General features: G+C 38.9%; 1 protein-coding gene across 1 annotated transcript in view; it reads right to left on the reverse strand.

Moving 5' to 3' along the window:
- The window catches only part of CCDC146 (coiled-coil domain containing 146), a 107892-nt gene extending 84951 nt beyond the window's left edge, over positions 1-22941 (reverse strand). Inside the window, exon 1 of the mRNA XM_055589639.1 lies at positions 22772-22941. Coding sequence (XP_055445614.1) covers positions 22772-22930 — 159 coding nt within the window. The 5' untranslated portion in view covers positions 22931-22941. The remainder of the gene's footprint in view (positions 1-22771) is intronic.
- Between the last annotated feature and the right edge of the window lie 839 nt (positions 22942-23780).

A 23780-nucleotide genomic window follows, 5' to 3' on the forward strand; every position in this document is an offset into this window, starting at 1 on the left:
GGAAGATCCCCTAGAGAAGGGAACAGCTACCACTCCAGTATCCTGGCCTGGAGAATTCCACAGACTGTATAGTCCTTGGGGTTGCAAAGAGTCGGACACAACTAGAGTCGGACACATCTGAGTGACTTTCACTTCCTTTCTTGTAGCTGAGGGAAGAGTACAGTTGGGAGAGAAGAGTGGAGCATGAACACCAGCTTGATGGTGTTTGCGATAAACTTGGAGAGTGATGGGGTAAAGTTATGGACAGTGGAAAGATTTAGAGGTATCATAGAAAACTACAGTATTTTAGTCTGAGCAACTTGAAGTAGAGAGCTGCTGTTAACTGAGATGGGGAAGCTGCAGGAGGAGCCTGTCTGGAAAGTGTATGTGGGGGTGGTAGGGGAGGGGATGGCGATCAGCAGTTTTGAATATCTTAAGTTCAGATCTATAACACATTCACGTGGATGGCATTTGGATGTTAGTGTGATGTTCAGGGAAGATACGTAGGTTGCTAAAATATAGCTGGTAACAAATCCTTGGGACTAGATGAAATAACATAATAAACAGATGCACGTGAAGCGAAGACTTTCAGAGAAGGAGCTGGAGATAAGGAGGAACCAACACAGTTGCATCCCATCCGATCACCCTGTAAATGTGTCATTTGAGAAGTCCCAGGGTAGCTTCCTTATGAAGAGGGCAGAGATTTATTCCTAGTGGAACAGATACTTTCTCTGGATTATTGGAGATTCGGATGTGCTTTTTCTTGCTTCTGTCAGCCACACTGCTGTTGGCTTACTGGATGTCTTAGAAGCCATTATTTTACTGTGGATTTCTACAAGTCGTTGCTTTTGACTTAAGCAGTCATTTCACAGTGAAGAGAGGAGGAATACCATACTGAGATCTTACATAGTGCATCATCTGGGAGACGCCACCTTCTGAGGGGGGAGGGTTGTCATTCATGCAGGATATGGTGTATATGTGTGTGTGTATACATGTGTATATAGCAAAAGAAATATGACCTAGGCTACAGACTAAAAAACATTCTTTGTTGACAGTGTAATGCCCAAGTTTGAGGAATCATGTATGGACATTTTAAATCATTAGAGCACTAGTTTGCTATGATTATAAACCTTTAGTTAAGAGGAGACTTAGTTTTACTTCTTTTTATTTTTGAGACATTAGTGATCTTAAAACTTGTTTTTTTTTTTTTCCTACAAATATTTTCTGATAGTTTTCCAAGTCAGATGTAACCTAAATCTTGTATTTCTAATAGCTTTCAAAGTGCTTACAATGGAATGGTTATCAGTGAATGTGACTGGAAGTTTCCACTTAGGTTGGGTCCAGCAGCAGATCGAGGGTCAGGAAGACCCCCTGGAGAAGGAAATGGCAGCCCACTCCAGTATTCTTGCCTGGAGAATCCCCATGGGCAGAGGAGCCTGGTGGACTATAGTCCGTGGGGCCACAGAGAGTCGGACATGACTGAGCAACTAAGCAGCAGCAGCTGCGGATAGCAATGAGTGTAGGTCTCTGCATGTGGGGAGGTTCCCCTTGTGGTGCGTAGATGCATGCACATGTGCACATACATGCACACCCCACATGCACATATATGATATACAAGCAGGCTTACATTCGGAATTTGTGACATGCATGCTGTAACACATAAGGAAGCCTGTCCACTGAAATAAAATAGATACGCAGCTCTTACATGTAATCCAAAGTCAATACAACAAAAATCACAGTGGGCCAATAGCTAGCTTATATAACATAGCTCGTTTTATATAAACACATACAAATAGATTGCCATAAAATTGAACTTTAGGCAGTTTCTTTAAATCCTTGAAACAAATTCTATGCTCTTGGTGCTGCTGGTATTCCTTGAGCTGCTCCTCTGCACTGCCTCTCTTCTCATCCACAATCCCGTAGCATGGCTCCTTCTACTCTGCTCTTTTTACTCCTTTGTTCTGTTTACGTCTCTGTCAGGTAAGCAACCTACTGTCCTCATCATTATATTCAATTCTCCACGTGCATCTTTGCTCACCTAAAGTCCCAGGAGGGAACCAAAATTAAAATCTAGCTAACTTGTGATCAGTGTCCTCCTGGACTTCATATAGTAACTCAAAAAGATCTTTATTATTAGCTATTTTCAGAAGGAAATATACACTATAACGCTGAGAATCTATACTCTTCTTTTGAGAGTGAAAAAATCACGTTTTTAAAAAAACAGCTTTTTTTTTTTGTTTTAGCCCCTTATAACAACTATTACATGTATAGTTATTATTTTAATCCAATAAATAGTTATCATTTGCCTACTGTGTGTATAGCATGATGCTATGTGCTATTAAAGTATTCTGAATAAGGTTTTTTCCAAATAATAACTTTCTGAACTCTCAAAATCTGAGTTTAATTTCTAGCATTCAGGATTTTCTCTGAGTAATTAAGGATGACACTATTAAGATGAATTGCTTCTCCATTACAAAAGGCCTCATACAAAAGTTCAGCAAATTTGAAATCATGTAGAACCTTAAAACTTTCTCACTTGATATCTCTGGAAATTGAGTTTCTCATCTTCTACAAGAGGCAAGTACTTTGTGCTTACATAGTTGTGAAATTTTATCAAAGAAGGGACTCAAAACTATTTGCTTACATTTATTTCTCATTCAGTAAAGAGTATCATAATTTTTCAGTCAATCTAATTAATCTGTTTTACTTTTTGTTTAGAAATTTTGCTTCTAAATGCTCATAATAATAAGCAACGCTCACTTGCCGAGAGCCAGCCATGTGCTGGATACTTTCCTAGGACCATTTCCAGTGTTTTTTCTGTTTGCTGTGATTCATGCCACAATAAGGAGGTAATGTTTTACACTTACTAAAGTCTTCCCTAAAGGAGGGGGAAAAAAAACAGTCTTTGTTATCTACAAGCTGTGTATCATGTGTGGGCCATTATCTATTTTCAGCTCTCCTGGACTTCTTGGTGTTTTTCTCATGAAATGGACTAATTTTCTATGATAAATTACCTGTGATAATTCCATGGTAAAGTATTGGATTGGCCAAAAAGTTCTTTTGGGTCTTTCTTGTAAGATGGTATACGAAAACTTGAACGAACTTTTTGGCCAACCCAATACGTACATTGTAAGCCTCAGTACCACCCGTCTGACTTTTTGTGTGAATCTACAAAACGGAAAATGATTCCAAATAAATATCAACTTAAGGTGAAATAACTCTCTTTGTATCTTCTCAAAAAACAATTACATAATATTCTGTTGATAGGAGATATTTTTAAAAATATATATATATTTTCAAGGGTGTTAATGTCCTTACTTAACCTAGTGGTTAAAAATTATTTACTTCCTGTAGCTAAGTCAGAATTTATAACAATTCTGACAGAAAAGGCAAGCAAGTTTCTGTACTCTCCAAACACTGTTTTACTTCCATGGTTACGTGGCAGGATTCACTAAGGAAAACATTCCATTTAAGTACAAAGCACTTTGTAAGTTCTTTGGGAGCCAAAAGATTTCTCTTGTAAACACCAAAGTTTTTATTTTCATTTGTTATATAATTATTTTCAAATGTGCATATCATTTAGATGAATGGTACTGGTGATGGTGACTTTGAAAATTTCTATCCTATAACAAGTCAGTGATTAAAAGTCTAGAGAGACTCATGGGTATATCATGGGTAGTTATGTCAGTTGGATGGTTACAGGAGTTACGGTATTTACGTACGGCATTTATGAGGTTGGTATTTAACAGGCTGAACCACTAGAGGAAAGGGTCTCGAACTGTGTCCCTCGTCAACCTAAAAGGTTCTGCAGACATATTTCATGAATGCTAAAGGAAGCGGGGAAGGAGAGGCTGCCAGGAGAATATATGATGCATGAAACACTGTTCACCTTGAATAGTTCTGGTTTTACTTTTATCTTGAATCTTGGGGCTTCACCTTCAATTTCACTTAAAAGATTTTGTTCTGTCTTCAAAAAATATTGTAAAATCATTGCCTCCACATTGCATATCCCTTTTGGGGCTCAGTCAGAAAAATAAAACTAGAATAGATGGACAACAGTTCTAACTTGGTATGATATTTCCAACTTTAAACATTTAAATACCTGAGAATTTTGGTGGGCTTGATGTGGAAAATGCAATCAGAAATTCCGAAGAAATTTCTCCTCTTTAGTGTGCCTTGTAAAGTAGTCATTCAGTAGTGTGATTATTTTGGTAGAGGGCTTTACTAATTACTATATACATCTATTCCTTTGAAAGTCTATGGCCATACCACCCTGAACAAGTCTGATCTCATCTGATCTCGGAAGCTAAGCAGGGTCGGACCTGGTTAGTATGTGGATGGGAAAATGGCATGGCTACACGTGTGTCAGTGTGCCAAGAGTTAGCAAGGAATATCAAGAAGAATAACAGGCTTCCTGCTTTCAAAATTCCTAAAGCTACTATAGATTAGCTTTTGTTTAAAAAAAAAAGGAAAAAAAATAAGTGGCATGTGGTACAAGCATATGCAGAGAAGTTACAGCAACAGAAGTGTCCCCACTTTGTCAGGAAGTGCCATGCTTTAAGAAGGTGGAATCTGAACTGTCCTGGGGGGAAAATGGGTAGAATTCTAAAGCACTGAAATGTGGAGGAGAGCAGTCCCAGGCTGGGTAGAAGATGAACAAAAGCAGGCTGGAAAACCAGGAGCTAGTTAGGAAAACAATGATACACCTAATTTGACTGGAGCTTAAGGTATGTAGCAGAGAACAGTTAAAAAAATAAATAAATAAAAATAAATAAAAAAGGAAGAAATGGTGGATGAGACTGTAGAGGGATATGACTATAAGTTCACAGAAGTAATATTTGATCTTTATGTTAAAGCAGGAAAAAACTCACAATCTAAGTATCTACAGAATCTCCCTGCCACCTATTGACTGGTTTTGTGTCTGAATCTGGGGTGATGTTGGGACACTGGGTGGGGAGGAAAGCTGGAAGGAACTCTGAAGACTAAAATAATGAAGTGGCCAAAGATATCAAGGGAAAGATGGGTGTAGATACGAAGAGGAAAACCCAGCTGGGGATGGGAAAAAAAAAGTTCCTGGAGGAGATCTTAAAGAGGGAATAATAGGGGTATATGTGGTGGGGAGAGGCTTCTGCTATGATGAGGAATTTTAGCAAGGTTTGCCATATGACACGCGGTGGAGCTCCCTCCTATCTCCTTGAAGGAACCTTCAGTGTACTCACGTCGCTTTCTGTGGCTTTCTGGGACAGATCTGTGTTTCCTTTGGCTGTGCTGATGGGTTTTAGGGTGGGGGAGAGGCGGCTCGACTGAGTGCAGTTCACAGACTGTCTGCACAGAGCATGGGGGCTTTCCCCAGCGCCTGGAGGGACTGGGGCCCTAGTGCTGGCGGTGACAGGAGAGGCGAGTGGAAAGAGCAGCGGACCTTCACCTCTGCATCCTTCGCCTCTACCCCACCATATCCAACTCTGTCTTACAATATGTGCTTCCGTGTAAGATTTTTTTAACTGGGAAGCAGTAATAAAAGCAGTTTAAAAGGAGGGTGAAAATCACAATGGTAGGCAGTTTGAGGTGCCTCTGAAGATGAGAAATGTACTGTTGGTGTACAGTGAGGCTCAGGAATTGAACGTGTATGACTAGTACATGCAGAGCAGGAAATCTGACCCATTTTTCCACTCCCTGCCTCCCCCAGCCACCATGCCCCACCAATCAGAGATTTTCTTTCCAAACCATTCAAATTTAAGATAGTTTGAGCCTGTCCATTCTTCGATGTAGACAGCAAAATTCCTGTACTCTGTGGTTCAATATTTGGTAATTCTTGTACCTACTTCATTCATGTCTCTGATGCCACCCAGGTATACCTATTTGCCCACACCTAGGTATACATGGTCTGGGAATATGTAAAGAACATTTGCCTCAGAAGATAAGTCCAGAGGTTCTGGGCTTGGCATGCGGTTGTAAGCTTGCTGTCATCTCCTTTCTCTTTCCCCTTATATCAGCATACATGCTAGGTAGAATAAAGGTTAAAATATGATGACTCAAACTATCAATATACTAGGAGAAAACACAGGAAATAATTTATGATAACAGAGTACCAAAGGTCTTCTTAAGTATGGCATAAAATCTTGAAGTTGTAAAAAAAAAAGTCAATACATTTAAGCACACATAAAATAAATTTTCATGTGGAGAAAAATCATCTTAAGCAAACTCAAAAGAAATCCAAAATCAGAGAATAAGATTTGTACAATGCATATTATGCACAAAGGCCTATTTTCTTTATGTACAAAGAGTTTCTATGAGTCTCTAAGAAAAAAACTACACTCAAAAAAAAAATTGAAAAAAAAAAAAAAAAAGCTGTGAACAAAATTTACCAAAGAAAGAAACAAACAAAAAAACCAAAGTACAAATAGGTCTTTGTATTAACCAGCTTCTGTATATTTGATGCTTTAACATCTGCCCTACATGCCTATGCCAGATACGCCTTGTTCTGATAATATGCCCAAGTCACCTTGCCTCCCTCATCGTCCTCCTCCCCTACATTGACAGGAGTCTTCCTCCTTGGAGGAAGACGACTTGTCAAATGGAAACCAACCAATCCAGAGTCCACACCCTCACCAATCGCTTTTACTGGGCTCGTGTGCTCAGGTCACTGTACAACTGTCCTAATCATCCCAGTGCCAGGTGCCAGACAACACAGGCCATCGCCTATGCCCCAGAGTCTGCTGAAATTATTCATACTAGCCAGTCCTAAGCTGCTTATTCCAAATCACCCATTCCTTCCTAGGGAAACCACAATAAAAGCTCTTACGTATTGCTCCTCCCTCTCCTCTGCCTCCTGATCAACCTGGTGCTTCCCCATGTGGCCCCCCCATGTTATGGCATGCCCCCCATTTTTTTTAGAAACTGTGAGTAGTAAACTATTGTTTCAATGACAGTTGTCTCCTGACCTTTTGGCCTTCCTATACCTCACATTTTTTATTAATACATCTTATTTATTTATGTATTGGCCATGCCCCAAAATTGTAGGTTCTCAGTTTCCCAACCAGGGGCTGAACACAGGTCACAGCAGTGAATGCACTGAATACTAACCACTAGATCACTAGGGAACTTACAATACACTATATTTTAAAACAGTCTTAAATATATGAAAAGAAACTCAATTCATTTAAAGATAAATGTAAATGAAGACTATGATGATATAACCTTGTCTCTCATCAGAATGACAAAGGTTGAAAAGTCACACAGTGCACACTGCTGAGTAAAGATACATTTATTGTTGAGGGGAACATAAATTATTACAGCCTTTATGGAGAGCATCTTGGCAGTAAAAAAAAAAAAATTTTTTTTTTAAATACATGAACTCATGATCTGGCAATTCTACTTCAAAAGAATTGAAAGTAGGATCTCAAAGAAATCCTACCATGGATTTCTTTGGACACCATGTTCATAGCAGTATATTCATAATATCCAAGAAGTAGAAGGAACCCAAGTGTCCACTGACAGATAAATGTATAAATAAAATATGGCATTTTGGGTTGGCCAAACAAGTCTTTTGTGTTTTTCATAAGATGTTATTAAAAACCTTACTGAACTTTTTGGCCAATCCAGTATAAATGGAATATTATTCAGTCTTAAAGAGGAGGGAAATTCAGTCACATGTTACGACATGGATGCACCTTGAAGACAGTATGCTTCGTAAAATAAGCCAGTCACAAAAGACAAATCCTGTAAAATATAAGGTATCTAGCGTAGGTAGCACAGGGATAAAAGAATCTGTCTGCCAATGCACAAGACATAAGAGACGTGGGTTTGATCCCTGGGTTGGGAAGATGCCCTGGAGAAGGAATTGACAACCCACTCCAGTTTTCTTGCCTGGAAAATCCATGGACAGAGGAGCCTGGCAGGCTGTAGTCCATGGGGTCACAAAGAGTCGGACACAACTGAGCAACTGAGCACACACGCATGGACGAGTAGTTAAATTCATGGAAACAGAAAGCAGAATGTGGTTGCCAGGATCTGGGAGGAGGGGCAAATGAGAAAGTGTCGCTTGATACAGAGTTTCAGCTTTGCAAAATGAAAAATTCTGGAAATTGGTTGCACAACACCGTGAATATACTTAGCACTACTGAACTGTACATATAAAAATGGTCAATATGGTAGGTCTACTTTTCCACAGTTAAAAAATTTTTTTAATGAACAAACCCATTGATCCAGCAATCCCACTATTAGAAATTTGTCCTGTGATTATTTCATTGTGAAATGATGTACACATGAGGTTATTGACTCTATCATTATAACACCAGAGGATAGAAATAATCCAAATTAATCCAAATTTTATAATGGAAATTGGTTATATTATGCTCCATCCATGCACTGAAATACTATGCAAACATTAAAAAGAATATAACAATTGTATATATGTGTATAAAAAAGGAAGTATGAATATTGTGCTACCACTTACTTGTTTGTGCAGATTTCTGCAAGGCTCTCTAGGAGACTGTGAATGATGGTTGCCTCTGGGGAAGGGGACAGCAGACTGGAATGGGTGGCAGACTGGCTTAATTTTCACTGTGTACGATTCTGCATTTTTGAATTTTGTACTACATCATATTTTTTGTATTAAAAATGGTTTAAAAGAGAAAGATACTAATCTCATGGTTAAAATCTTTAATACCTGGCTCTCTAGTACTCTATTCTTGAACTTCCTGGCTTCTGACTCACTGGCTTCTATCTCACGACTTAACTGCTGAGATCCTGATCTTGTTTGCCTAATGAAAACTGTAATAATTACCTCATTTTAGTGGGCTTTTCTGGTGTTCACTACTGCTGTGTGTGTGTCTGTGTTAGTCACTCAGTCATGTCTGACTCTTTGCAACTCCATGGGCTGTAGCCTGCCAGGCTCCTCTGTCCATGGAATTCTCCAGGCATGAATACTGGAATGGGTAGCCATTCCCTTCTCCAGGAGATCTTCCCAACCCAGGGATCAAACCCGGGTCTCCTGCACTGCAGGCAGAGCCACTAGGGAAGCCCTCACTGCCGCTGACTAATTTACCAATGTTCTCTGTATGTCCAGTTGCTGAATAGCCAAATTCCCAGTCATACACCTCTCAGCTTTATTCCCCCAAAAGTCTACCCGACGGACAAAAGTACCATCTCCCCACCCACCTAGATAAAATAGATTTTAATCAAAAAGGGCATTATTTATTTTAATCCTTAAGCTTTCATCTTTAACACCTAATATATTCAAATAGTTCGTGGATTTTTAAAGGTCCTTTTATCACAAGATGCACATACTCTATCGAGAACTACAAACTTGATGATCAAAAGCCAACTTCCTCTCTCAAGAGCTGTCTTTCTCTGAGGAGAAAACAATACACTAAGTATTTCTCCTAATCATTATTTTAAAAAGCAACATCTGTTCACAGTGACAAAAAAAGAGCATCTGAATTTACATTATTGTTTTAAATATTTAAATCAACTTGCTACAAAATAGCTAAAGAATCAAGGAAAAATAGATAATCAAAACTTTGTTAAATATATAATTAAAATAAACACCCAGGCAAGCATGCACACACAGACTAGGGTCTTGTGTCAGTAAAGGAATCAAAAAAGGAAATCAAAGAACGTAAGCCAAACAGATGAAGGAACGGATGAGCTGCAGAGGGTACAGCGCTCACTGCCATGTTTTCCTCTGGCTCCGAGGCCTGAGTCCGCCATGTGGTGGATGCTCAGGAAAGACTTTCAGAATGATTAAAGGGAGATAATCTTTCATGTGAGCTTCCCTGGTGGCTCAGATGGTAAAGAATCTGCCCACAGTGTGGGAGACCTAGGTTCAATCCCTGGATCAGGAAGATTTCCTGGAGAAGGGAATGGCTACCCACTCCCATATTCTTGCCTGGAGAATTCCAAGGACAGAGAAGCCTGGCAGGCTACAGCCCATGGGGTCACAAAGAGTTGGACATGACTGAGCAATTAACACACACACAACCTCACTTTACAGGAGGCAGAGGAACTGCCAATTCCTTTCGGTTCCCAATTTTTAACATTCTCTGAATCCTACTTGCCACTGATCACATGTTCAGTCAGTTCAGTCACTCAGTCGTGTCCGACACTTTGCAACCCCGTGAATCGCAGCATGCCAGGCCTCCCTGTCTATCACCAACTCTCGGAGCTTACTCAAACTCATGTCCATCAAGTCAGTGATGCCATCCAGCCATCTCATCCTCTGTCGTCCCCTTCTCCTCCTGCCCCCAATGCCCACCCCCCCCAGCATCAGGGTCTTTTACAATGAGTCAACTCTTTGCATGAGGTGGCTAAAGTATTGGAGTTTCAGCTTTAGCATCAGTCCTTCCAATGAACACCCAGGATTGATCTCCACCCAGGTTGGATCTCCTTGCAGTCCAAGGGACTCTCAAGAGTCTTCTCTAATACCACAATTCAAAAGCATCAATTATTTGGCGCTTAGCTTTCTTCCTAGTCCAACTCTCACATCCATATATGACCACTGGAAAAACCATAGCCTTGACTAGACGGACCTTTGTTGGCAAAGTAATGTCTCTGCTTTTGAATATGCTATCTAGGTTTGTCATAACTTTCCTTCCAAGGAGTAAATGTCTTTTAATTTCATGGCTGCAGTCACCATCTGCAGTGATTTTGGAGCCCAGAAAAGTAAAGTCTGACACTGCTTCCACTGTTTCCCCATCTATTTGCCATGAAGTGATGGGACCGGATACCATGATCTTAGTTTTCTGAATGTCGAGCTTTAAGCCAACTTTTTCACTCTCCTCTTTCACATGATGGAAAAAGCAAGAGACTTCCAGAAAAACATCTATATTCTGCTTTATTGACTATGCCAAAGCCTTTGACTGTGTGGATCACAAGAAACTGTGGAAAGTTCTGAAAGAGATGGGAATCCCAGACCACCTGACCTGCCTCTTGAGAAACCTATATGCAGGTCAGGAAGCAACAGTTAGAACTGGACATGGAACAACAGACTGGTTCCAAATAGGAGAAGGAGTATGTCAAGGCTGTATATTGTCACCCTGCTTATTTAACTTATATGCAGAGTACATCATGAGAAATGCTGGGCTGGAAGATACACAAGCTGGAATCAAGATTGCCAGGAGAAATATCAATAACCTCAGATCACATGCTTCAGATAGCGGGAAAAAACATACCATTTTTTTAAACCACCCCCCAGATTCATGTCCAGAATCATCTTTGAAGGTGCCAAGGATGAGGATACCCTAACATGGGACCTTCTTTTATCTTTTCCTGATACAGTTTTTACTGATTGAATTGGGGGTGTTAATCACTTTGCAGAGTGGAATATGGCTTCTATTCCCATAATCCTAATGTAAATTTCCAATCTTTATAGACAGACACAAGCCATGTTAATACCCCAAATGTTTAGTGTATTCCAAGCATGAGCCATGATCTTCTTCCATACTAGAAAGATTTTAAAATTTCCATCTTGCTCTTAAAGTAAAAAACAAAACACTTTATGGGGAAAATGGAACTTATCTGTATTGTTTAATAAATTATTAGTCTGTTTAAAGTTTCTTGACAGCCAAACAAAATCCTGAAGAATTATTCTTGCAAGCCTACCTAGATGTCTGAAGGAAAAGTAAAAAGATTCCAAAAACTATAAGACTTATAGAAACATTTTTAAAAGAAATTTATAGTTTTGTTTTTTTTTTTAGTGCATATCCTCTAAGTACAACTTTTAGTGAGGTGTGATAACTAAGAAAGGATAGGGAAACCAAAGAGAAATATTTAAATGGAGAGTTAAAATATTTATCTTTGTTTTTTCTTTTAATATACAGTTTACTTTAAAAGTAAATTTGTAAAATCCTAAAATAGCAGTGTTTACATGTGTGACTGTCAAGTGAAGCACGGCAGGTGAAATGTGCATCGGGGTTGGAGACAGGAGACTAGGTTGCATGCCTGGCTCTGTATCTGCCTCACAGTGCAAACAGGGCAAGCCGCAGTCTTTCAGAACCTTTAAGTGGAAATAATGATATCTGAAACTTCTTTATGGAATTATTATGAAAATGAAATTACATACTTGAAACTGCCTTGCCTGTAAGCTCCTTGGGGCAGGGGGATATCTTACATTTTCTTCTTTGTAACTAGTTACTTGATTATTTAGCTCATGTATGAAAGAAGTAGAAAACATTATCTCAAGAAACTCATCAGTAACTCAGAGATCCAACTTTGAAAGTGAAGGAAGCTTTAGTAGCATCAGAAAAATCACCAGTATTTTCAGAAATTTATAAAGTTCTTATTTAAAATTCCAAAATTTATTTAATCTGTTACCAGCCTTATGAGATCAAAGTGAATACAAAATAAGAAAGTGCCTTTTGAACATGTGAAAGAGGTCATTTTAAAGGTAGGAAATTAGGTAAATGATAATAACATCTTTTTTATAAATATGCAGTGGTAGACTATTCTGTTAACTATACATAAGAAGCAATTTGCATTCTTTTCAGAAAAGCCATCTGACTACCAAGAACCTGCTATGTCTGTATCTTCAGTCAAGGGCCTTCCCTGGTAAGCTCAAGACTTACATATTGGACACTTCCTTCTGACCGTTGCTTATTCTGAATTTTCTGTCACTTACAATACCATGATCCAGCCGCTTTCCTAAATCACAAATCTAAACGTCAATTTAGACTCCTTTCCCTTATTCCATCCATATCCATTCAGACAGTTAATTTAGCATTTTGTACTTCCTTACTACCTCTCCTATATGTATTCTCTCCTTTCCATGGCCACTGCTTGGTTCGGTCTCCACATCTTATCTTGATCACTGAAATGGCATTCTGGTTGATGAGATGGTAGGAATGGAAAACAGAAAATTTTAATGGATATTTAAGAGAGAAAACCAACTGACAGAATACAGGAGGAAAATTAGGTTTGGGAGGAAAATAACAAATTTAATTCAGAACATGTTTAGTTGGAGGTAACTTGGGATCATCCAGGTGAAGATATTCCAAGTATGTGCATATATGAGTGTGCGCAAAGCTTAAGATAGAAGAGTGGGTTCATAGTGGACACCATGGATTTGGACGAAATATTCTCTCTCATGTCCTCCTGCTTCTGAAAAGCTTTTTCCAGATCATCTCAACCAACAGTGTTTGTTTCTTCCATTTAGTTGTAATCACACTGTTTGGACCTTTAGGTTCTCAGCCATGCCTTTTGTTGATGTTTACCACAACGAGTTTCCCAAATTAAGCTTCTAAAGAATTGCATATTGTGTGCGCACTCAGCGTGTCCGATTCTTTGCAATGCTATGGCCTGTAGCCCGCCAGGCTCCTATGTCCATGGGATTTTCCTGGCAAGAATACTGGAGTGGGTTGCCACTTCTTCCTCCAGGGTATTAGTACCCTTTAAAATACTTTATGCCTATGAATGTCCATGACATCTAGCACTGTGCAGCACATAGGAGTTTCTCAAAAGAGAGGAGGAGCTAAAGGGATAAATTTGAGTAAATTTTAGTAGCTTTAATAACAATGGTAATAAATATTTCCTAACACAGAGCCTGGCCCATAGTGGGCGCTGAATTAATATCTGTTAAAAATATTAAGATTTAACATCTCTCACTGCAATTCAAAACCTTGCTATCTCAATTATTTTCCAATTGGACATGCAACTAAAACTTGATCACAGATATATTTATTACACGTTTTTAAGGAGTCCAACAGTTGATAGTTTTATATAGAATCTGTTTCAGTGAAAAGGTCACTTATCAACAAGCCTAATCCATCGTAATCTACACATCCACAATACTTGCATACCCTACACTCTAACAGAATTTTGTATTATATACAGATTCACACTTTTACTTCCTTAGTGTTTTCCTCCAGTGTTCACACTCCCCCTTGTGTCTCCCAAATGCTCTGTGCTACTTTTTCTCTATCCCTTGGTTAAATCAGGTCAAAGACTTAACAATGTTTGGCATAAAAATTATTTTTAGGAAATGAAAGGAGTTGCTGACTAGTTCTGATGAAAAGCAAAAGAGCCAAAAGGCTCAGGCAAGATACACTCATGTTTTGGTTTTGGCTCTTGGCATTCAGACAAGAATGATTTTATGATTTCCAACGCTTGGAAAAGTTCAATATCTGACACACTGACATTTGACAACCAAGTTGACCCTTAGAAATCAGTGCTACTTCACATAACCACGTACAGATTAAAAGTAGAAATTTTGACTTGGGGAATACCATGAAAGCTATCACTTAAATTAAGCCTGAATGTGCAACAGACATGATGCTTTGAATAAAGAGATACACACTATTTGTTAACAATATTTTACAATACTATGGAGAAGGTAATGGCACCCCACTCCAGTACTCTTGCCTGGAAAATCCCATGGACTGAGGAGCCTGGTGGGCTGCAGTCCATGGGGTCACTCAGAGTCAGACACGACTGAGCGACTTCACTTTCACTTTTCACTTTCATGCATTGGAGAAGGAAATGGCAACCCACTCCAGTGTTCTTGCCTGGAGAATCCCAGGGACGGGGGAGCCTGGTGGGCTGCCGTCTATGGGGTTGCCCAGAGTCGGACACGACTGAAGTGACTTAGCATACAATACTAAATATTTACTACTTATCTCTGTGCAAGACCTAGAGCCAGGTGCTGTTTAACACATGGTCCTTGCCATAGTGTCAGAGGAGGACAATTGCTTATAGCTCATCAGGGTGTATAACTTGGTACAGTCTTTTCAGAAAGTCATTTGAAAGTGTTTCCCAGCATCAGTGAGTCAGTGCTTCCCAACAGGTGGCCAAAGTATTGGAGCTTCAGCTTCAGCATCAGTCCTTCCAGTAAATATTCAGGGTTGATTTCCTCTAGGATTTATTGGTTTGATCTCCTTGCTGTCCAAGGGACTCTCCAGAGTCTTCTCCAACACCAATTGGAAAGCATCAATTCTTCGGTGCTCTCCCTTCTTTATGGTCCAACTCTCACATCTGTACATGATTACTAGAAAAACCATAGCTTTGACTGTACAGACCTTTGTCAGCCAAGTGATGTCTCTGTTTTTTAATATGCTGCTAGGTTTATCATAGCTTTTCTTCCAAGGAACAAGCATCTTTTAATTTCATGGCTACAGTCACCATCTGCAGTGATTCTGGAGCCCAAGAAAATATAATCTTCCACTGTTTCAACTTTTTCCCCCATCTATTTGCCTTGAAGTGATGGGACTGAATGGCATGATCTTAGTTCTTTGAATGTTGAGTTTTAAGCCAGCTTTTTCACTCTCTGTTTTCACTCTCATCAAGAGGCCCTTTAGTTCCTCTTCATTTCCTGTTATTAGAGTGCTATTTCTCCTGGCAATCTTAATTCCAGTCTGTGATTCATCCAGCCTGGCATTTTGCATGATGTACTATGTATGTAAGTTAAATAAGCAGGGTGACAATATACAGCTTTGATGTAATCCTTTCCCAATTTTAAACCAGTCTGTTGTTCCACATCAGGTTCTAACTGTTGCTTCTTGGCCTGCATACAGGTTTCTCAGGACAGGAAAGGTGGTCTGGTATCCCCATCCCTTTCAGAATTTTCCCCACTTTGTTGTGATCCATACAGTCAAAGGCTTTAGCATAATCAATGAAGCAGAAGTAGATGTTTTTCAGAAATTCCCTTGCTTTCTCTGTGATCCAACAGATGTTCATAATTTGATCTCTGGTTTTTCTACTTTTTCTAAATCAGCTTGTACATCTGGAACTTCTTGGTTTACGTACTGCTGAAGTCTTGCTTGAATGATTTTGAGCATTACCTTGCTGGCATGTGAAATGAGCACGACTGTACAGTAGTTTGAGCATTCTTTGGCATTGCCCTTCTTTGGGATTGGAATGAAAACTGATCTTTTCCAGTCATGTGGCCACTGCTGAGTTTTCCAAATTTGCTGACAAATTGAATGCAGCACTTTAACAGCATCATCTTTTAGGATTTGAAATAGTTCAGCTGGAATTTCATCACCTCTAGTATCTTTGATACTTCCTAAAGCCCACTTGACTTTACATGCTAGGATGTCTGGCTCTAGGTGAGTGACTACATCATCATGGTTATCTGGGTCATTAAGACCTTTTTTATACAGTTCTTCTGTGTAGTCTTGTCACATCTTCTTAATCTCTTCTGCTTCTGTTAGGTCCTTGCCATTTCTGTCCTTCATTGTGCCCATCTTTGCATGAAATGTTCCCTTGGAATCTATAATTTTCTTGAAGAGATCTCTAGTCTTTCCCATTCTATTGTTTTCCTCTATTCCTTTGCATTGTTCGTTTAGGAAAGCTTTACCTCTCCTTGCTATTCTTTGGAACTCTGCATTGAGTTGGGTATATCATTCCCTTTCTCCTTTGTCTTTCACTTCTTTTCTCAGCTATTTGTAAGGCTTCCTCAGACAACCACTTTGCCTTCTTGCATTTCTTTTTCTTGGGGATGGTTTTGATCACTGCCTCCTGTACAGTGTTACAAACCTCCATCCATAGTTCTTCAGGCACTCTCTACCAGATTTAATCCCTTGAATCTATTCATCACCTTCACTGTATAATCATAAGGGATTTGATTTAGTTCATGCCTGAATGGCTGGGTGGTTTTCCATACTTCCTTCAATTGAGGCCTGAATTTTGCAATAAGGAGTTCATGATCTGAGACACAGTCAGCCCCAGGTCTTGTTTTTGCTGACTGTATAGAGCTTCTCCATCTTCAGCTGCCAAGAATATAATCAATCTGATTTCAGTACTGCCTTTTTGGTGATGTCCATGTGTATAGTTGTCTCTTGGGTTGTTGGAAAAGGGTGTTTGCTATAACCTGCATGTTCTCTTGACAAAAATCTGTTATCCTTTGCCCTGCTTCATTTTGTACTCCCAAGGCCAAACTTGCCTGTTACTCCAGGTAACTCTTGACTTCCTACTTTTGCATTCCAATCCCCTATGATGAAAAAGACATGTTTTTTTGGTGTCCTTGTATGTCTCATAGTACTGGTCAGCTTCAGCTTCTTCTGTTTAGTGGTTGGGGCATAGATTTTGATTACTGTAATGCTGAATGGTTTGCCTTGGAAATGAACCAAGATAATTCTGTTGTTTTTGAGATTGCACCCAAGTACTGCATTCTGGACTCTCTTGTTGGCTTTGAGGGCTACTCCATTTCTTCTAAGGGATTCTTGCCCACAGTAGTAGATATTTGAAGATATCAACTAAAGTTGAATATAAGCCTAAATTATGACACAGGAACCCCAGTCCTAGGTATACACCCAAGATAAATGACTTCATAAGTATAAAGCATGCACAAGAATGATCATGGTACTATGATTCCATTCATATGATTTTTTAAAAGAGGCAAAACTAATATGTAGTGATAAGTCAGAATAGTGCTTAACTTCTGTGGGAGCAATGACTTGGAAGAGTTTCAAGGGACACCACTGAGTTGCAGGAAATATATTTTCATATCAGTGTAAATATGGCATGAATGAAGAAAATTCAAGAAATAGTTAATGGAGATATTTAGCCCTCAAGCTGATAAAGAGAACACAGGAGGAGAATTAGGGTTGGGAGAATAATGAATTTAGTGCTGAACATGTTGGTTAACCGCATACGTAAAAAAGTGCTATACCCTGAGTATTTGTGATGTTTACTGAATATATGTTACACCTTAACAAAAAATTTTTTTAAATAAAAGTTTTCAACAGGACAAGAGAAGTCTGTAGAGTGTCAGTCCTCATCATTAGGCAGCCATGGCAGGGTTGAGGAGCAGGTGTCCAGAATTAACCCACACAATCCATTGATGTGACTTCATTCCCAAGCACCACTTTGAACATTAATCCCAAAGAGTGAATTTAACACAATGTAGTCCCTGCCCTGTTAAGTCTTACTGTTTAATGTGATCATAATATCAGTGAGGAATTAAATCTGCTATGCAAAATATTGCATGATGAGAAGATATTCAGTAAATATCTGTTAATGATCCTGTACCAAGTGAAAGGTACAGCCTACAAATGCCATAAGAATTGACAGGTTGGAGAAAATACTGTGCGCTGGCTGCTCAGATAGTTTCTTGAGAGATGTGGGAACTAAGCCAGATTCTAAAAGGTTGGGAACCAATGCAGGGTTGCAAGGGGTGGCCTCTGCAAGTGTTTGATCTGATTTCTTTTTAGTGGGAGTACCATAGTCTTTCAAGAGGCAACATAAGTAGGAGGATTATGGACAGCCATGACCTTGCATCATGCTTTGTGAATATGTTGCTAGTTTCCTAGCCATCTAAATATGGGAGACTCCATACTAAGAGGAGTAACATAAACAGAAGATCATGAGGGCTATGTGAACTATTAGATTGCAAAAGTAGTTTGGGCCCAAATTGCAGAGTGCCATGACTGCAGAACACATTCTGTATGCAATGTTAGATGAGAGCATGATATCCATGCTTTACAATTAAGTAGCACTGGGCCAATTGTATGACTAGCATTAGCAACAAAAATGCATCAGCAGCTTCTGGTTCTTTCAATGAGATGCCAAGCATCTGGATCTTTAGAAGTGGATTTCTGACTGCTTTCTTTCAGAACTTCTGTTATTCTGCAGATTCAACTTCTGTTTGGACAACTGAAGGAGGAAGGCTTATATACAATAGGTTAAAAAATTATAAGACTTGGGAATCTTAGACTTGTGAATCTTAGAAAATAAAGCTAGATGCCAATAGGAATAACCTCAAGGGTGTTTATTATGGAAGTAAAGTTGTTTTAAGCCAATAATTCAATATGCAAGATTTTTGCTGGCTTAAAAAAAAAAAAAAAAAGAGTTCTCAGGCAGTAAAATCATTGGTGTAAATACTACCCAAAACAGTTGGACAGTTCTTTGACCTTATAATCAAAGGTATCCACTATATCGGGGGAGGGGGGGGAACCATACCCAATGATTAATAGCTATAATTTGTGCATACATGAGTATTAACAGATTCTTGAAATATTTAATGAATCGTTACCTTGAAGAGCAATATTCGGGAGAAGTTGTCCTAAGTTCTCCTTTGACGTTACAAAGCAAACATTTCCTGTTTATTTATCTGTGGCTTACAAAATTTGACTATAATTTTTATTGTTAGCATAACCTTTGGTAGAATTCCATGGTGGCTCAGATGGTTAAGCGTCTGTCTACAATGTGGGAGACCTGGGTTCGATCCCTGGGTTGGGAAGATCCCCTGGAGAAGGAAATGGCAATCCACTCCAGTACTATTGCCTGGAAAATCCCATGGAAAGAGGAGCCTGGTAGGCTTCAGTCCATGGGGTCACAAAGAGTCGGACACAACTGAGCGACTTCACTTTCACTTTCACTTTGGTAGAAATAAACTGTTCCCTTATTTGATAGAATTATTAGGAATAGTGGTATGAAAGTAGAAATACTATTTCAAAGTTAGACATATGATGGATTTTAGAAGAAATAGAGAACACTGATCATTTGAAAATATTAATAATAGAGGTATAAACTCATCATTATAAATATATAAAGATATAGATAGAAATATATATAAATTTGTGTAGAATAAATATATTTATGTGCCTATTTCCTATCTCTAAAAGTACTTAGAAGCAATGACAGTCCAGTAGCAGTGAACACATACAGCACTGAGATCTTAGTTTTCAAATATCGTTCTCCTCTTAAAAGGGAACTAAATATCCTTTGAGAAATGGCTGATCCTAGAGTTGGAGCAACGGAGAAGGCAATGGCACCCCACTCCAGTACTCTTGCCTGGAAAATCCCATGGATGGAGGAGCCTGGAAGGCTGCAGTCCATGGGGTTGCTAAGAGTCGGACACGACTGAGCGACTTCACTTTCACTTTTCACTTTCTCTCATTGGAGAAGGAAATGGCAACCCACTCCAGTGTTCTTGCCTGAAGAATCCCAGGGACCGGGGAGCCTGGTGGGCTGCCGTCTATGGGGTCACACAGAGTCAGACACGATTGAAGTGACTTAGCAGTAGCAACAGCAGAGTTGGAGTGAAGAAAATGCAAGCTGAACGTGCAGTATATTCTTATGACAGAAAGTTTAAAAGTACATAAAGAATCTTAGGAACATGTCAAAAGGGTAAATGAGCCTTCTTGAAAGAGTTACACTGACCAAATCTGGGACAATTGAAGTATCAAAATGAATAATGGCAATGATGGATTATAACTCACTGAGTAGAATAAGAACTCATAAGTTCACCCTGATGGATGATGGATGGATTGATAGATACAGGAAAGAAGAGAACATTCTACCTTACAGTAGGAAGCCGACTAATAATTGTAGAAGAAATGATGGAATAAGAAACTTGCCATTTTGCAGCCATCATAGTAATAATTAATTTTGGGAAGAATCATCAGAGATGTAAAACTAGTAGGTGAAAATTTTAGCAGAGCAGGATACTTAAATGGAGGCGATGTAATCCCAGCTAAGCTACTTCAAATCCTAAAAGATGACCCTGTTGAAGTGCTGCACTCAATATGTCAGTAAATTTGGAAAACTCTGCAGTGACCACAGGACTGGAAAAGATCACTTTTCATTCCAATCCCAAAGAGGGGTAATGCCAAAGAATGTTCAAACTAGCATACAGTTGTACTCATTTCACATGCTAGCAAAGTAAAGCTCAAAATCCTTCTAACTAGGCTTCAGTAGTATGTTAACTGAAAACTTCCAGATGTACAGACTGGGTTTAGAAAGGGCAGAATAACCAGAGATCAAATTGCAAACATCTGCTGGGTCATAGGAAAAGCAAGGAAATTCCAGGAAAAAAAATCTGCTTCTTTGACTACGCTAAAGCCTTTTACTGTGAGGATCACAACAAATGGTGGGAAATTCTGAAAGGGATGGGAATACCAGACCTGTCTGCTGAGAAACCTGTATGCAGGTCAAGAAGCAACAATTAGAACCAGACATGGAACAACTAACTGACTGATTCCAAATTGGGAAAGGAGTACAACAAGTCTGTATATTGTCACTCTGCTTATTTAACTTATATGCAGAGTACATTATGTGAAATGTTGGGCTGAAAGAATCACAAGCTGGAATCAAGATTGCCAGGAGAAACATCAACAACCTTAGATAGGCCGATGATATCACTCTAATGGCAGAAAGTGAAAAGGAACTAAGGCGCCTCTTGATGAAGTGAAAGAAGAGAGTGAAATGGCTGACTTAAAACTTGACATTTAAAAAACAAAGATCATAGCATCTGATACCATCACTTCATGGCAAATAGATGGGTAAAAATCAAAACAGTGACAGATTTTCTTATCTTGGGCTCCAAAATCACTGCAGACAGTGACTCAGCCATGAAATTAAGTGTGCCTGCTCCTTGGAAGAACAGCAGATTAAAAGGCAGAGATAACACTTTGCTGACAGAGGTTCATACAGTCAAAACTATGGTTTTACCAGTAGTCATGTATGAATGTGAGAGTTGGACCATAAAGAAAGCTGAGTGCCAAAGAATTGATGCTTTCGAATTATGATGCTAGAGAAGACGCTTGAGAGTCTCTTGGACTACAGAGAGATCAACCATTCGATCTCAGTCCTGAATATTCATTGGAAAGACTGATGTTGAAGCTCCAATACTTTGGCCACCTGATGGGAAGAGCCAACTCACTGGAAAAGACCCTGATGCTGGGAATGATTGAAGGCAAAAGGAGAAAAGGGCAGCGGAGGATGAGATGGTTGGATAGTATTACCAACTCAATGGACATGAATTTGAACAAACTCCAGGAGATAGTGAAGGGCAGGGAAGCCTGGTATGCTGCAGTCCATGGGGTTGCAAAGAGCTGGACACGACTTAGTGACTGAATGACAACAAAGAGGATACGTAAATAGCCTCAGATTATCTCCCCATAGGGCCTTATTAATTTCGAGAAGAAAAACTAACTTTATAGAAAAGAAAGCTAGAAGTCACCAGCTTAACCAAGTGATAAAAGCTGAAAACATGAGTAATGGAACAAACTGACATCAGGTGTTCCTGATATGTGGTTTATATGCATATATAAAGCAGAAGTTCAACAATATTCAAAACATTTACACCAGCAAAATATTTGGGTGGGGATTTACTTTTGCTTCTGGTTTTAAGTAAACTGATTTTACCCAAAGATTTTTTTAGCTTATTATTACTATCAAATTTCTTAGATGTTTTATTCAGTTATATTCATGTAAATTTAGGAGTCCAGAATTCATATGCCCTGTAAGCTCTTTTCTCAAGTACAGCTCTCAAAATTGACAAGTTGCTATGTGGTCAGTTACTATTAAAGAAAACACTTTCCTCATTTTGGGGTATTTCCTAAATGTTCATCTTATTTTTTTAAAAAATCAGACAAAAATGTAACAAAAATCATATTTCCTGTTTTGCTTCTCTGCTAATAGAAAACAGTATATTTCAGTGCCCTTCTGAAGTAACTACATTTAGTTAACTAAATGTATCTTCTGTCTATCATTATAAGATAAAACCTTTTATCTTCATTGTATCGAAGTAGTCTATCCAATAATGAAAGAAATCTCTCTTAATTAATTTACCAACAGACAGAATGTACTTAAGTAGTTGCATGTATGTAAAGATTTATTATGCCTTCAAAGTATCTGAGCCTACACTACTGCATTAGTCCAGGATTATGTGATAGGCTTTCAGAAGAGAAGGTGGGGACTACTTTAAAGAGCTTCAAACAGTGTGTATCACATACACATTACATATGATAAATTATTTTGATAATGATATTAACTTCATCTGAATTTCTAAGTAGGTAAGGAGGCAAGTCTCATTGTAGTAATTTATAAAGAGAGTAATAAATAAATATATATGTACCTCATGCAGACAAATGAAAGCTGGAGTTGTAGATAAATCAACAAATCGCTCATCTTGGATGTTAATTGTGGGTGCAATGGCATAAATGGGGTCCTCTTGCGCCTTTCCACCTTTCTTCTCTTCCTCTTCTTGGTCTGTGTCTGTGGTACTGTCTTCCATTTTTCACAATTCTAAAATAAAATCATTCCATATTTAGCTATTTATGGATATCTTCAGTTATAAAGTAAAATTAATGGAGGATAGGATAATAAAAGCAATTGGAGTAATCTGTTCAATGAAATTCTAGGTCAGGAAACTTAGCTGCAATCACATTACTATAAAAGGCTGCTTTGTTGCAAAGATGCTCTCCATTGATACACTCAAAGCAATACTTCTGATTTTAAAGAGTAGATTATTTCACTAACTGGAAAAAATAATTAGTAACTAGAATTTAGGTTCCATGAAGGCAGAAAATAAACCTAATTTTGTTCACTGAGTATTGTAGTAGGCACTCAATTACTATTCATTGATTGGATTAATAAACAGAACCTTTATCCTTAAAATATAGCACAAAGTTAATTCAAATTACTTTTGGAAACATAAAAAACAACAGCCTGTGGCGCCCCACTCTGCCTTGGGCATGCACTTGTGCAAAAGGCCTCCGGGCTGATTGCCCGATACCCACACTGCCTGCTGCTGCCACTGCGAGGCCTGTATGCTTGTGCACCCTGACGCAGGCCGGTCTCCGTGCTCGTGTGCATATGCTCAACTCTTCCATCGGACTCCACTTACAAAACATAAGCTCAAAATAAAATTACTAGGTATTTCAAGCTGGTGACACCAGAACGTTAAGCCAAGTACTGGCCCCTCCAAAAGTGGGTCATTTTATCACCATACAGGTCACACATCCTTGAAACTAGCCCTGTTTATTGACCATTGATTTGCTCATGTAGTCAGGTGGACCTAGAGTCATTTCTAAAATGACCCCTGTGTTGGCTAGCAAGGTTTCTATTGGTTCACTTTGGTGGCA

The sequence above is a fragment of the Bubalus kerabau genome, chromosome 8 (genome assembly GCF_029407905.1).
Source record: "Bubalus kerabau isolate K-KA32 ecotype Philippines breed swamp buffalo chromosome 8, PCC_UOA_SB_1v2, whole genome shotgun sequence".
Classification (NCBI taxonomy): Eukaryota; Metazoa; Chordata; class Mammalia; order Artiodactyla; family Bovidae; genus Bubalus; species Bubalus kerabau.